Genomic DNA, 14,756 nt, shown 5'->3' with positions numbered 1-14,756 from the left:
CAGGAATGGATCACCTCTGGAAATTCCTCTCTTTCTCCAATAGTTATAGAAGGAGCCCTGAGGGCTGACTCAATTGGGTACCCAACTCTTAAGATCAACCTTGCTGTACAGAAAAGCCAATTGATAGCACTGTTGGTCTGGTTTTAGTCCCATTGGATCTCTGTCTCTGAACAGGCATAGTCAAGCTCATGTATCCTAAATTCACCAGGTCCAAATAAACCTGTGAGTCAAATGGATGGCACACCCTGTGCAGAAATTCTGAAGCTGATTTATGTCTCCTTTGTCTTCCCAGATTGGGACTTTTCTTGTCCTGGGCTTCTCTGTCACATCTCTCTTCATATTATCAGTACTCTGGGGAGATCAATGGAAAACTGTTCGCCTGTCATTCCAGGTAAGAGGGTCTGGGACATCTGTTTGAAAGAACAACTGGATTAGAGGAATATTTTGTGGTGATTGGTAGAAAATATTCTGTATGGTGGGTGTTTTTCACATGGATTTTCCTGTCAGGGTACATGGTTTTAAGTAAACTTTTATTATGACTTAATATTTCCTGTTGGGAGAAAGGAAGCCAAGACCTGAGGTTGTGTTTCAAGCTATCTGATGTAGCACGTCTCAGTTTGGTTGTTCACATCCCTGTTTTGGTTTTGGTTTTGGTTTTTGGTTTGGTTTTGTGGTTTTTTTGCAAAAATATTGAAGGTGTACTCTTAATTTGTAGGTGCCCAGGGCAGGTAAATCAGACCCCTTTGTCTGGTAGGTTGGTGGAATAAGACCCTTGCCCCATATCAGCTCCTAGCAGTTCAGTGGCTTTAGCTTTAGTACAATTTCAATCTTCTGTGACTCAGAAGAGGTTCATCTCCTGAGGGCAGAACTGCACTGAGTTTTTGGGAGCAGGTAGGGAATGCTGGTGTCAGGTAGGACAATATGCTGGATGCAAGAGGTCAGAGTGCGTGGTCTGACCTCCTCAACTCTTACCAGATCTGAAGACGGAGGCAAGAGCTGCCCAGTGCTGTTTAGTGTCCAACCATCCAGGTCCCCACAAGTATTGGGAAGGAAGAAGTGTGTAGCCTTTGACTACACAGCTGCCTTACAGATGTTCTCTAGCACCTCTCCCCCATGTGACTTACTGCTTGTGAATGTTGGGAAAGCAATGCATATGGTCTGGAAGAGGAATCACAGATGTGGTGTTTGTAGTGTACATGGTTAATTGTACATTCATGCTCTACAGAGTTTGGTAACCATTGGGCTATGCACTGGCAAAGCTAATGAGAAACCATCAGCTTCTCCTCCCTCTTACAGACTCCATGGGAGGTGCATGAGGAGAAGGAGACATAAGAGCCTTTGGGTTCCCCATAGGTGCAGTTTATTTGGGGTGTTCAAGCCCTCTGAGATGCTTCACATGGCCTCCTGCTACTGTTCCCAAAGGATATGAATATCTTGTAGATCCTGTCTCATGTCCATCAGCCCTGCAAAGCTATCTCAAATATCCTGGACATCTCAGATGGCACTTCTGTTTACGCAACTAAATCCTGCTTCTGATCGAAAGGTGTTGGTATCAAGTGTCCAGAGCAGACAGTATCACATGCAATAACATCTCTCAATGACTGCTGCTTTCTTCAACCCTTCTGTCTTAGAGAATCAGGCATGGACTAAGCAATAGGAAAGGCTGGCATCTGGACAGCTTTTTTTTTTCCTATCACACACCTTACTAACTCTCAGTTCTAGCTGGAACAGAAACCACAGGGCTCTTGATGAGCACAAGGAAATGATGGACTGGTTTCATTGACAGATTTTGCCTAATTTAATGAAAAGTGCCTCATACCAACATCCATCCGGTGACTGCACAAGTGACAAACTATTTCTGCTTGGTTTCCAGCTCCACTCATGCATTCATAATAAGCACAGAAGTGATTCTTATCTTCTGATAGTCTTCTTTAATATTTAGGATGAAAGAAATCAACTCCAATTACTGTATCTGTCCAGCAATAGTTATTATCTAATAGATCATAAGCATTAAATGAATATATTGGTTTGTGCTAGTAAAGGAAGAAAAATATCTACACATTGAATTAAAAGTAAAAAAAAAAGCAATTAACCCTAATGCAAGTGAATTAAATGGTTTGAAATAAGTGAAAATTAATAATTTTTCTGGAATATATTGATAATATGTAAAACTAGGTACTGCAGGATGTATATGAGCCTAATGAAGTCCATGATCAGATATGTACCAGATTAACTTCTCTTATACCACAATAGTCAGTTCCATACAGGTGTAAATACCACATTTTATGACTCAAGTTTGTTGACTTCAGTTTAATGATTTAGCTGCAGTTTGATCTGGAGATGACTGTTACCTGGATGGATTGAATTGGGTTAGATTGGATTAAACTGGCTACTCCCTGGAAGATGCTCACAGATTATGGAATAGTAGTAGTGGCAATCGTGTCCTCATGGACGAGGACAGCTGTGTCCCCTTCAATCCCTGGATGGGATTGAATTGGGTTAGATTGGGTTAGATTGGATTAAACTGGCTACTCCCTGGGAGACGCTCACAGATTATGGAATAGCAGTAATGGCAATCGTGTCCTCATGGACGAGGACAGCCGTGTCCCCTTCAGCTGACTTAGGAGAAAGGAGAGTTGTGTAGCATAGTGAGGAACACTCCTCAGCTTGGGTATCTGTCATATCTCTCCTCCTGCTCCAGAGGTGTTTGATGGATCCAACAGAAGTGTGGGAGAGAGCTTGAACTGCTGATATCTGCAGCAGGAACCCATCCAGGTGGAAGGCTATAGCCATTTTGAGGTTTGTTTCCATCTGTCTCCACACTTTATCCTTTGATTAAAATCCTTTTCTCTCTTTACCAGATCACAGCTCCCTATCTCCACATAGGGGCAATAACCATTATGGTCCTCCTGTCCTGGCCCGTGGCTCTTCATGCCATCAGAGCAGATAAGAAAGGTACAGTAGCTCTTCTTCCTCCTCCCTGTATGACAAAAGACATATATCAGTGTGGGGACACACATGTGCAGGAGCCCTTTCCTCCCACACCTGTACTCCAACTGGAGGAGACTTTTAAATTCTCTTATCCCAGGGAAATCAGCAGAGCTGGAGCTTGGGCTGTGCACTGTCATGTAACTGTCCAGTGCAGTACTGGTTTGCATGCTCCCTTGCACAATTTAGGCCTACACCAAGGCAGTGGCCTGCCTTGAGATGGAAGAGATTAGCAGAAGTACCCATGTTCTGAGCCATGCATGGAAATTTGGTCAGCCCTCTGTGGGACAAAGCAGCCAGTGACAGCTCTTTTGGCTGACCTTTGCTTACTATCCTCAGCTTTGCTGTCTCAGAAGGCATCTCTAGTTCAGTCAAACAACTCCATACTAGTGCACCTTAGGAGAAGCCAACTGAGATAAGAGCAAAAGCTTTTTGATCAGTTCCTAGTGTTTAAATCATGGGAAGTTCCTGTCCACCTCCAAGAAGTATGACCAAGTAGTGTAAGGACAAGGTTAGATGCTAGGAACAACTGCAGAAGAGCCTGACTCTGGGACTGGATTTTTTTCTCTGACCTAGCTTCTCCATGTAGCCAAAATTATCTGTGTGACACCCATCTGCAGATATTGATTTGGAATAAAAATCACAGATGGAAAGGGCTGGTGAAAGCATTTTTTTTCCCTGCCCAGGATTTTTCTTATTGAACTACAGCTTGGGGGGAATATACTGGGACCTTAGACATTATGGTCCATCATGCATAATGTACTCTCAGCTCAATACATCAGCTTGGTGTAAACCAAATTTCCTTCAGAGCCACTGGCACAATGTGCAGAGGGGTGGTTGTACCCAAGGAAGAGGTGTTGGTGCATAGGTCCTCATTTCTCAGAGGAACTGTTTTGTTCCCTGAGGTGAAGGCTCCTGAGCAATGTGTCAACAGACTCCAGAGGAGACTGTAGGTAATGAGTTGGCAAGTTTCTGAGATGCAATACCTGTGCAGTCAGAGTGTAGGATTCTGTAGCTCACACATGGAAGGTCACTGACAGCAATCTGAATGAACCAGAGAAGTATTCACCCTAAGGGGCTGTAACGTAGTTGAAGGAGAAAAGTTCCTCCTCTTCCTCTTTGATAGACAGCCCATGTCCTTGCTTTGACCAGTTTGTTTTTCTGGGTTGAATTGTTTGGAGAGAAAGTGAAAATTAGGGGAAGAAGGGATGGAAAAAAGAATGGGACAAAGCCCAACAGCTACTTAGCTGGAGGGCTGTATTAAAAGTCAAGCTGCAAGGCAAACCCGTACACTACCACATGGATTAACTCTAGCCTTCCTCCTTCAAATTCTTTCAGTTGTTCAGGTGATAATTGTTGGTCCATACCTGGCTATCCTTCTCTTTCTTTTCTTGATACCTCTGGGGATGTACTCTCCTTGCATCAGAGAGATGGGGACACTTGGACCAAAGCCAGCCCTCATCGGACACCGTGGAGCACCAATGGTAGGTCTAGAGAAGTTATTTTACATCATTTCTTCATCCTGTGTCTTGCTATCTTCATTGTAATTATTATTTTTTTTTTTTCCCATTAAATCTGTGGAGGGTGGAAGGAGAGACATTTCTGTTTGGAACTGCATGCCAAAGGCATCACTGCATGGGTTTGCTAACAAGGATAACACTGTTCCTGAGGGACAAGATGAGTTTAGTGGCTAAAGTGGAAGAAAACAAGCAGTCGACTTTAAGAAGATAATAATGTTCCCTTTGTAAAAACCAAAGGTGTTACAAAGAGACAGAAGGTACTTGGAGTCCTCCAGAGTGTGTTTGAAAATGTTCTACTCATATGTTTTTTTTTTTTTTTTCAGCTGGCACCAGAAAACACTGAGATGTCATTTCAGAAGACAATTGAACATGGTGGGGATGGTCTTGAAACAGATGTCACCATTAGGTAAGGAGAAAAACATTACATCTCAGAGAATATACACTTCTTCTTCTATGAATTGTCTTTAGAGACGTACAACTCCAGGCCATTAGATTTTAACTGATGGCTGGGACAGAGTCCCTCAGTTGGCACGTGATGATAGGGGCTGTAGGGCATGGTTGTTCTCAGGCAAGTCAATAAGGTGAAGCTATTGATTTAACAATCAGTATTTCTACAGTATATTTTAAATGATTTGCAAAGTATAAAGACAAATCCCTACCCTGGGCTGTCTTCCAGGGCACAGTGGAATCACAGTGTATCAAGCCTACAAACCAACAGAAAATTGGGTTCAGACTTGTAACATCATTGTCCTACTTATTAGATCTTTAATTGCCTTTGTTTGGGGGACCCATTGCCATGAATTGCTAAGATGTGCAGGATGAGCAGTTTCCAGGCACTGAATGAGAAAAATATTAACGCTTAGATCTTCTACTAATGTCAACATTTCTGTGAGAGAAAATTTTGCCTTTCTATCACTGTCCATTTAGAATTCACTCCTTTGAAACCCAGAGAAACACTTTGATGTCAGCAAAAAGAGATAATCAACCCTAAGTTACTATCCATTCTGGGGGGGCATGGCAGGCTGGCAGGCATAAATTCCACCATCTCCACTTTGCCCCTGAGGAAACTGAGGCACAGACAGGCATGACTTCTCCAAGGTCCCTCAGCAGTATTTAAGATGGAAATAATCTGGTGTCTTGAGCCTCAGCTTTCTTTCCTACCCCACCCTCTGTGCTGAGGGAGGCTGTACTGCTGCATTCACGGTGGCCCACACATTCTTCTGACCTGTCATGAATCTGCTCATGCCATAAATGAACCTGCACCCCAATGAACTCTTGCTCTCCAACAGCTATGATGGGGTTCCTTTCCTCATGCATGACAGTACCTTGAGGAGAACAACTAACATCAAGGAGGTCTACCCCAATGACACTGTTCAAAATGCTGCGTTATTCTCCTGGGATACCCTGCAGGAGTTGAATGCTGGAACATGGTTCCTTAAGGTAAGCACCATAAAGGACTATCAACAGCTGGATGTAGAAGAGACACATCCAGTGTCTCTTCTACAGGATGTAGATGGCTGCTGCTTAGTAGGATGAATGTTAGGAGAGGAGCTACTGGTTGAGCCAAAACTCAAAGTAGTCAGTAGAAATTCTTCAGTCAAGGTCTCTTTGCTTTGTCCAGTTGGCCTTTAGGCTTAGGAGATCTATAACAGTTGGTTGGTGGGTGTTCTTGTGGCACTTTATCATGGCAGCAGTAGAACACATGGTCTAGAGGAAGAAGAGCTACTCATACAAGGCACTATGTGTAATACTCACGGTGAGACTGAGGAGTACACCAGAGCTAGTTGTGAACTACACGATTTAGGTCCTAGCAGCAGCATTGTCCCAGCCTGGATTAATTTCTCTTGTTTCTCAGGTAGAGAAGCTAAGCAAAATAAAATATCCTCAACTGCTGAGTGCTGATATCAAACTTTTTCCCTGTTAGAAATGTGAGTTTTTTGCATGCAGCTGACTCCCAGAGGTGACTGCTTGATTGATTTCCTTTTTCTTTTAATATCTGTTTATTTCTAGGACAAACCATTTTCATTCATGGGTTCACTGTCAAGGGCAGATCAAAACCAGGCAATGAATCAGTCAATTTACAAACTAAGTAATTTCTTGCGCCTCGCAGACAGTCAGAATAAACTTGTGATATTTGATCTCTACCGCCCTCCAGAGAAACATCCTTACAGGAACTCGTGGATCAACAGAACCCTGGAAGTCATCCTCAACGAGTCAGGGATTAGACCCCATCTGGTAGGGTGGCCTCACTCTTTTGTATCCCTTCTTCTTGCTCTCTGATTTGGGACTTTGTGGTCATACCCTACATGATTTCACCTACATAAAGTCCAACCCCTCGCATTTCACTTGTTTTAAGAAGCATTGTTTGGAGTATATTCCTACTACTGGTTCGTCAGCAGGTACAAAATGGTGTAACACTATAGCAGCTCAGGGAAATGAACCGTTGTGTGTACCAGCTGATGCCTGAACCCCCAAATTACATCCTTTCATCATTGGCAGCCTACTCCCTGCCACCCTTGCTTATTTTATATATTGCATAGAAATTCCTGGCTTAAGTTGAAGTACATGGAGCTGGGAGCCTTCACTGCCTTCCTCCATCCCCAGGCAATGCCTTGCTTGAGTTGGATGCTAAATCATGTAGATCAGGTTATGTATCCGTTGATGTCTGGGGAGTTACACGACTCTGTGTCTGCTGAAGATCTCTTCTCCCATGCTGGGAGAATGGGAGAACAGAGTATTTTCTGTTGCCTTTCCCATAACCCAAAGCTGTCTTTTCATTCATTTCAAACACCACATCTTTTGTTGGACTGTGTGAAACGTACTCACTGATTTCAAGTTGATAAGGAAGGAACAGTGAATACTTACTTCTTGATGAAAGTGACTTGCCAGTTTTAACCCTGCATCTAAATATTCTTTGATCATTGAAAGAAATACATCACTTCACAGGCTGCTTTAAGCCCCTCAAGATGTTATCTTTACTGGGTTTGTGTGAAGGGCAGGGCATATTAATAAGTGCACCGTGAATTCACTGGGTCCTCTTGTTGCCTGCAGGTCTTATGGCTGGAGAACGACATGAGGTCTTTTGTTCAGTCTGTTGCTCCCGGGTTTCAGCAGACAGTGGGTAGTAAAGCCCCAGTTGAAGACTTATTGATGGACAATATTGTCAAACTCAATCTGGCCTACACTGAAATGTCCAGTGAAGATATCCGGTAGGTTGCAGTTTCAGCCCCAAGTACAGTCGGTGGACTACATCTGGACTATGTTTGCCTCATGCATGTGGCAATGTCTCCCTCTAGTGATCAGCTCCAGGATTTACAGCATTTTGGGATGAACTCCTTTAGATCAAGTGGCCATCCCTGTCCCATTTTGGGAGTGAAGGACTGTAGGTCACTCCTACTGTCAACCCTCTGTGTGGCCAAGAGGTGGCATATGTAATTACACCCCTGCTGCCTCCAAGTCCATATTTACTTGACCATGATCTGAGAATCTTCTGGGTAGAATAACACAGCTGTCTCCTGTCTTGTCTTTCTATTCATATCATCCTCAGTCCCACCAACACTGAATCATGGAGAAAGACCATCTATTTAACTTCCCGTGGCTCATCCATGAACATCAGTGTGAGTGCATAATGCTGTAATGAGACCATCACCCTCTTGTAGCTGGTGTTTTGGAGACTTCATTTCTTTTCTCTGTTACTACCAGTACTCTGTTGCTTCTGAGGCACTGAAGATGTCTTCTCTCCCATAGAAGACTCCACATTTGTGACAGGAATTTCCAAAATGGTTCTCTCATATGAAAAAAAAGTAAAAAAAAAGAAAAATGGTCTTACTTGTCCAGCTCTCCTTTTGTAAATAGTATTTTTTTCCTCTTTCCAGTGCATAAAAACATTGAAATACAGGGGGGTTTTTAAAAAAAAATGAAAAAGAAAAAAGAAGTTTAATCCTTTGGATGACAGTAATGTTTATGTTTTCTCAATGATAATTTTTACAGGATGTAAAATCCGAGGTAGATCCATTTAGGTAAACTCTGGATAGGTCCTAGATTAATTTCCAAATGCTGATATTGATAATACATTCCTTCAGCACTATGTAGAGTCTGACCTTACTTCATATTAAGTTTCAATATCTTATAAGAACTTGAAAAATGATGAGTTGATGCAGCAAACATAATAAACATGAGTAGCCAGGTTCAAGGTGGCTTTGAACACACTATTGGGAGATTACAAATGCATCATTAGATTGATTCATATGGCAGAAGAGTAAGCAAAGTTTTGACCTTCTGAATGTTTTAACTGCATTTTCTTCCAGCAGATCAGCTATTCTGCATTGACACACTGACCATTGACCCAATTATTAACTATTGGCTGGTTGTCTTTCCGTTCTATTCCTTATCTAGGTCCTAAAACAAGTCTTTGCTACAGAAAATTGTTGTCTCTCCTGATTCAGGCCAAAGGAAATACTAACCTCCTTGCTTAAAGAAGTCTTTTGGTCTTTTAAAGGAAATATGCTGAGGCAAACATCACCACCAACCTCTATGTGGTCAATGAGCCATGGCTTTTCTCCTTGGCGTGGTGCTCTGGGGCACACTCTGTGACCACCAATGCCGTCCACACGCTGAAGAATCTCAGCCAGCCACTCTTCCTCATGGTAAGTGGAAATCCTCCCCTTCCCAGGGGTAGGAAGTTGGGTTGGGATGTTTATGGTTATCTTTGGAGACCGTGGGCCAGTTCATGCATGGATAAAGGACCCTTTGCATGAAAAGGACCTGAGTTGAAACCTGGCTTTTCTGGAACCTCTGAGCCACTCCAAGTATCACTGTACCCTTCTACTCTTTTATCTTGGTTCAGACAGAAGCACCCTGCTTGTTAGGATTTGCAACTTAGGACTTGAGATGAGGGAAAAGATGTCATATTGAGACTTGTGTGAGGAAAAAGGAAGGTCCTTTGAGGGCACAAACTGATGCATGAGGATTTCCATTTCTAAGCTTTTGAAGCACCTTATTGATGTCAGAGGTTCCTCATTTTCCAGGGCTTCCCACTGCCCTTCTCAAACTTAATCTTGTTTCACAAGCCCCAGGGAAACCACCATAGAAATAATCCTTCCTGCCTGGGAAGAATTTTTTTCCCTTCCTGGCAAGGAAGAAATTTATTTTTATTTTAATTTTTTTTCCACATAATTTATATATTCCCTATTTTACCTTGAACAATCTGTGGAGCTAAGAAGCACCTGGGTGACTGGTCCTACCAGAGTCCCTGCACCCTAAAGGTTACCACTTTAACTGGCTTCACACTCTTGAAGTAGATTTTATGATGCTCCCATCCAAACAACTGCAGTGTTTCAGTCCATTCTGAGGGTGGGTGGAGGTCCAGTCTAAGGATAAATTTTCAGATGCTCTTAGATTTAAAGCTGGAGACATCCCAGACCCTCTGTGGTGTCCACTAAAGGACAATTTTGCCAGAGAAAATGAGATGTCACCAGTTGATGTTAATGTTGGAGGGAAGCAGAGAGAACTACAGGGCCTGCCTGTACAAAAAAGAGGTCCCTGTTGTATTCACTGTGATGTGGTACAATCTTCTTGTCCACACAATAAACCTGTTTTTATGAAAGATGATGATTTGACACCAACACCCACTGGTGAGTGGCCACTTTGAAATGCCACCAAATGCTTTAAACACTTGATGGATGTTACAGCATATGCAAAGCAGGCAGCTGAATGGCCATATTTGAGCAGCAAGAAAGAGCTCAAGCAACTTTTTTGTATATCTCAGGGTCCTCAGTGGTGGACACATCCTCTGTTGTTCTCTTCCAGACTCCACAGCAGTATAACATCATGTGGATCCTGACAGATCTGACCTCTGTGCTCCTCATCTCACTCATCTTCGCTCTGCACTGGTAACTACCAAGTTGTTGATGGCCATGCTAACCTGATCTTTTGCATCAGGTGGAGGGAAGGAGGGATGGTTTCAGGTGATCTGAAGGGTTAAAACTACTCTTGAGAACATTACCTTTTCCTTCAGGAACTTGAAGAAAGCCCTGAAAGTCTTCAAAAACCTCTCTGCTTCTCCTCCTGGCTCTCATTTTCCCTTTCCATTTTGGCAGCTCAGACATTGTCTACCCTCAGTACACAGTGGAGAACTGGTGGATTTATGGTAGCAACATAAACCAGTTATTGAAGCTGATTGAGAAAAGAATTATTACTATTTAGACCCTGTTGCATTGGACTGACGTAGGAGGAGAGCTCTCAACATTAATATTTGAGCACCTTGTGTCTCTCTGTCTGCATGTGCCAAAGCCCCTGAGGAAATCCATCCTCCCAGATGAAAATGTCTGAGTGTGTCATGGACACCACATTTGGTTTCCTCCCATCCTGTCAAAGACATTGTCTCTGTTTAATAGCTGGGAAATCTGGGCTTCACAGGACAGGCTCACTCCAGCTGCTTAGGAACCAGGGTTGGGCTACTGGATGCTCTGCTCTGGCATGGTTGGATGAGGAACTTGTCTGTACTCTTATCCCAGTGGTGCCCAAGGAAAGCAGGAGGTGCTGGGCTCAGCTCTTCAGCTGACCAGCTGTGGGTGGGTGGAAGAACCAGACCAGCCAGCTCAGGGGTGTTTTCTGCAGGGGTGCTGGCAGCAAGAGGGAATTTGGGAGGCTCCTGGGTGAGCAGTCTGGATTGCTTGTAATCATGACTTACTTGGGCACAGGACAGGGTGGCAGCTCTAATTTTGTGCTGGGATGATGGAGAAATGAATTAGTAGCAGCACAGCCAGGTGATGGACTAGCAGCTGTACAGACATATTCGCTGGGCATCCAGGCTTTTCCCTTCCCAAGGCATAGTGGCTCCTTCCCTTCCTTCCCCTCTCACCCTGCCTTGCTCTCCTCAGGTCCTACTTCAGCAGCTTTCACCTCGCTTTCAAGGCCACAGGTTGCAGGGTGGTTCACAATCACCCCTGCAACACATCACCACCACCATCAGACCTTCCCATGTCTGTCTTGTGTTCACATTGCATGTGTATTTACCAAGGTACTGCAGATGTTTCTCATCCAGCCAAATAACAACTTATTCTGGGCTGGCATTGCAGCAAGGACATTCCCAGACTTGCTGGGAGTGAAGGGTCATCAACAGAACCTGAAAGCCATACATGGTCTTGTTTGTCAGGTTTATGAACACACCAAAATCACAATTTTATATTTCCCTGGCTGATTAGGAACCAGCAGCTGCAAAGATCTGTGGGGCTTTTGAGCTCTTAAATTAGGTCCTAGTCGCAAAGTTACCTTCAAAATGGTGTTGCACATATGAAGTGTGGATGCTTAGACATCAGTCATACACTAGAGTCCCTTCTTGGTAAGGACCTGGGGAAATCCTGCCTGAAAAAAGAAGAAAAAGAGTGTCCAGGGCACCAGGGAGCTGCAAGGGGAACAACAGCAAGTGGTGGCCTGACCCAGGTGCTTTGCCTCATGCAGGTGGCGAGAGCGGAGTTTCTCCTGCTGTGCCCATGACGGTGGCCCGATGTTGGAAATCAGCTCCTACAACAAGTTCAGGACAGGTGAGCAGGGAAAGGAGAGCCAGGAGCTGCATCCTGCTCAGGGCTGTCTCCATGGGGACACCGCAGTCCTGATGGATGGGTTGGTGATGGGTACCCATGCTGTGAAGGGTGGCTGCATCCTGGGTTGGCTCAGTCTCAGGTGAAGGTGGTAGTGATCTCTCCCCTCTGTTCAGCACTGGTAAGGTCATGTCTAGGCACTGGGTCCAGTTCAGGCTCCCCAGCACTCAGTGGGGCCACTAAGCAGAAGGACAGGGCATTTGAAATCTGGGTTTGCACAGTGGGAGAGAAGATCATTGGGCATCCTGTCACTGTCTGCACCTATCTAATGGGAGGGTGTAAAGAAGATGGAGCCAGATGTTTCTTGGATGTGCAGTGACAGCAGCACAAGCTGCAACCTTGGAAATTTTGACTAGATATAAAGAGAAAAAAATAAATCTTCTCCATGAAGGTGGTCAGATACTGGAACAGGAGCCCAGACAGGTAGGGAATGTCCACCCTCAGAGATGTTCAAAGCCCTGAGCAGCCTGATCTAACTGGCTCTGCTTCAAGCAGAGGATGGAACAGAGACCTCCAGACCTCCTCTCCAATATGCATTACTCTGTGATGCTGTGAAAAGAGAGCCCAGAAGTGCTGAGCACTCTTGGGTCTGCAAGCCAGGGTGGGATTGGCTGGGGACCCTCCCATGCACCAGGTTTCTGCACCCATGGAGCTGGCATCCAGACAAAATGACCCAACCTGGGCTGCACACATTTTTTTTTTTTAGCCAGGTTCTATTTGCTCATGATGGCTGGCAAAACAACTGCAGATATTTTGGTAGCTCACTCTGTGTCCCCTTTTCCAGAGCTCAGCAACATGCCTGCTGTCATGGCCTGACATGGGCAGGGAGGGGACATGGACCTGCCATCTCAATGAGGACTGGAAAGCAGACCCTCCCCTGCTGCCCCTTCCTGCAATGTGAACACCAACCTGCCAAGGGGACCAGCTGGAGGGCTTGGATCCTCCCGTTGAGAAGGAGCTGTTTGCCTCCATGACCCTGCTAGAGATGAGCATCGAGCTTCCTCTCCTACAGTTTTTCTCTCAATCCCGTGCCTGGCAGGGATCCCTGGGGTGTAGGGCAGCACAGATGGAGTTGCAGCCATGAAGAAGCTGTCCACCATGACGACATGCAGCAACCACGTGGGAGCCACCATTTCTGAGACCACTGGTATCCCACAGGACAATCATCCTGAAATCCCTTCTGCTGTGCGTAAGCCCTCTGTTTCCACAGCTGTGTTTTACACATGCTGCAAACATCTGAGCATCTCCAGTCCTCCTCATTCTCAGCTGCCCATGTTTCTCCTGTCAGACCAGCCTCTTCTCCACACACTTTCCTCCTCCTTGCAGGTCTCCTCCATTCCTGAGACCACACTAACCCCACCATGATGGTCAAGTGCTGCTGGTTGGGTCACTAGGGTCCGTACCCTTCTATAACACATGTAGGGACAGCTTAGGTTTTCATTTTCCCCACTCTTGCCCTGCTGTAGACCCTAACAGGACAGCCTCTTCCCCTTGGCTGTGGGTGAAGGCATATCTTCCCATGGGTGCTGAAGGACTTTTAGGTGCCTTGGCCATGTAGCTGCTGGGACTACGACCAGGAGCAAACCACTTTTATTCAGAAGGATTCAGCCGTGTGTGAATCAGTCCCATCAAGTGTCCTGTTTGCTTTTCCCTTGGGGAGGTCCACAGTCCTGCGCTGCACCCTGGGATTTAGTCCAATTTTAATTTCCCCCAGTGGCTGCTGACACACAGTGGGGTGGGGAGGAGGGTCTATGCCCTGCTCTGCAAAGGAGATGTGAGCATCTTCCAGGTTTAAGCCATAAATTTCTACTTGAACAGATAATAAGAACACATAATTTTTTTTGTAAATTGCAAGTGCTGTTTTAAATACATTTTAGCTCTCCTCTCCTGTTTTATTCTTATTTTGGCAAACTGGGAATGGGAAAGAAAAAAGTAGTCTTTACTGGAATCAGGCTGTAGACATTTCCTCATAGATGAGCCTCATGCAGCTCGGTGGTTTTGCTAAATAAAGTTATCACCATAAGTGAATGTGACAGGGAAGCATTAGATTTCAGAGTCAGCTGCACTGAGAAGCACTCAAACCTTTCCCAAGTTCATAATTTGGAGTATTTTTGGAGGCTAGAAATGTAAAAAAGGCAGCATCCTCCTTTGGAAAAGGGCTAAAGGGCTGGTGGATTGGTGTAGAACAGCTCCAGATCTAGGAAGCATGGGGAGAGGATGCTACTGATGGTGTTAAACCCCCTCCCCATGCTGCACATCCATAGCTGGGTCATTTTTTTTTGTATGTGTGTGGGTACCAATCATATGAAAGTATGTGAGCAGCAAAAGTAGGAGATGGTTGAGCAGTGGTGTGCACTATGGCGGCGTCAGCCTGTGCCCTGGTGTCCAGGTGAGGGACTTGGCTATGGTCTACCAACTGCTGCTTTGAATATGTGTTAGGAAATGCCACCTCAATGCTCCTTCATCCATGTATCTTGCTGTTACTTGGCCATTACACAGTAGTATCTTACCATACTCACCTTCCTCATCCTCAGTAGCCTCATCCAGGCAGAGCCTGGCCAATGAGACCTGTGGTTTCCTGTAATGCCTCATGCCCTGTCACATCTCAGCAACTATTTTTGCTGCTTCACAGCTAGCAGGGTCTGGC

General features: G+C 44.9%; 1 protein-coding gene across 1 annotated transcript in view; it reads left to right on the top strand.

Moving 5' to 3' along the window:
• Positions 1–12,925, top strand: part of LOC104524389 (glycerophosphodiester phosphodiesterase domain-containing protein 5) — a gene marked incomplete at its 5' end in the record, with an annotated part of 14,280 nt that extends 1,355 nt beyond the window's left edge. Inside the window, 11 exons of the mRNA XM_010167251.1 lie at positions 293–391; positions 2,862–2,955; positions 4,327–4,472; positions 4,832–4,914; positions 5,798–5,948; positions 6,519–6,743; positions 7,560–7,717; positions 9,007–9,154; positions 10,317–10,399; positions 11,970–12,052; positions 12,894–12,925. Coding sequence (XP_010165553.1) covers positions 293–391; positions 2,862–2,955; positions 4,327–4,472; positions 4,832–4,914; positions 5,798–5,948; positions 6,519–6,743; positions 7,560–7,717; positions 9,007–9,154; positions 10,317–10,399; positions 11,970–12,052; positions 12,894–12,925 — 1,302 coding nt within the window. The remainder of the gene's footprint in view (positions 1–292; positions 392–2,861; positions 2,956–4,326; positions 4,473–4,831; positions 4,915–5,797; positions 5,949–6,518; positions 6,744–7,559; positions 7,718–9,006; positions 9,155–10,316; positions 10,400–11,969; positions 12,053–12,893) is intronic.
• Positions 12,926–14,756: the final 1,831 nt, after the last annotated feature.

The sequence above is a fragment of the Antrostomus carolinensis genome, unplaced genomic scaffold, assembly GCF_000700745.2.
Source record: "Antrostomus carolinensis isolate BGI_N321 unplaced genomic scaffold, ASM70074v2 scaffold21204, whole genome shotgun sequence".
Classification (NCBI taxonomy): domain Eukaryota; kingdom Metazoa; phylum Chordata; class Aves; order Caprimulgiformes; family Caprimulgidae; genus Antrostomus; species Antrostomus carolinensis.
Note: the sequence above shows the minus strand (reverse complement) of the source record. Positions and strands in the feature narration are given on the sequence as shown.